General features: G+C 58.3%; 1 protein-coding gene across 1 annotated transcript in view; it reads left to right on the forward strand.

Annotated features, from left to right (window-relative positions):
- Positions 1–223, forward strand: part of PHALS_11837 (Protein phosphatase 1, regulatory subunit, and related proteins) — a gene marked incomplete at both ends in the record, with an annotated part of 2,823 nt that extends 2,600 nt beyond the window's left edge. Inside the window, one exon of the mRNA XM_024727272.1 lies at positions 14–223. Within this exon, the coding sequence (XP_024577865.1) occupies positions 14–223 (210 nt within the window). The remainder of the gene's footprint in view (positions 1–13) is intronic.
- Between the last annotated feature and the right edge of the window lie 55 nt (positions 224–278).

Below are 278 nucleotides of genomic sequence, written 5' to 3' on the forward strand. Positions count from 1 at the left end.
ATCTCACGGGCAGAGCCCAGCTTCATCTCCCCCACACGGTGTCATGTCCGACAGTGTCTCCGCGGTTTCGAGTGATGTAGATCCTAGGCTCGATGAGCCCGAGCGTCGCGCTACGCGCAAGCTAATGGTGACGAGTGACCTCGTTGGGGATGTGGAGGTGATCGACTACGAGTCTGACACTTCTTTTTCCGGATGGAATGACGAAGAAAGCAAGCCGCAATAGCGGCGTGAGACGAGCCCTGCTCGCGCCTTGCGGACCCCATGTCCGTTTCCTGACT

Source organism: Plasmopara halstedii, assembly GCF_900000015.1.
Source record: "Plasmopara halstedii genome assembly, contig: Scaffold_555, whole genome shotgun sequence".
Taxonomy (NCBI): Eukaryota; Oomycota; class Peronosporomycetes; order Peronosporales; family Peronosporaceae; genus Plasmopara; species Plasmopara halstedii.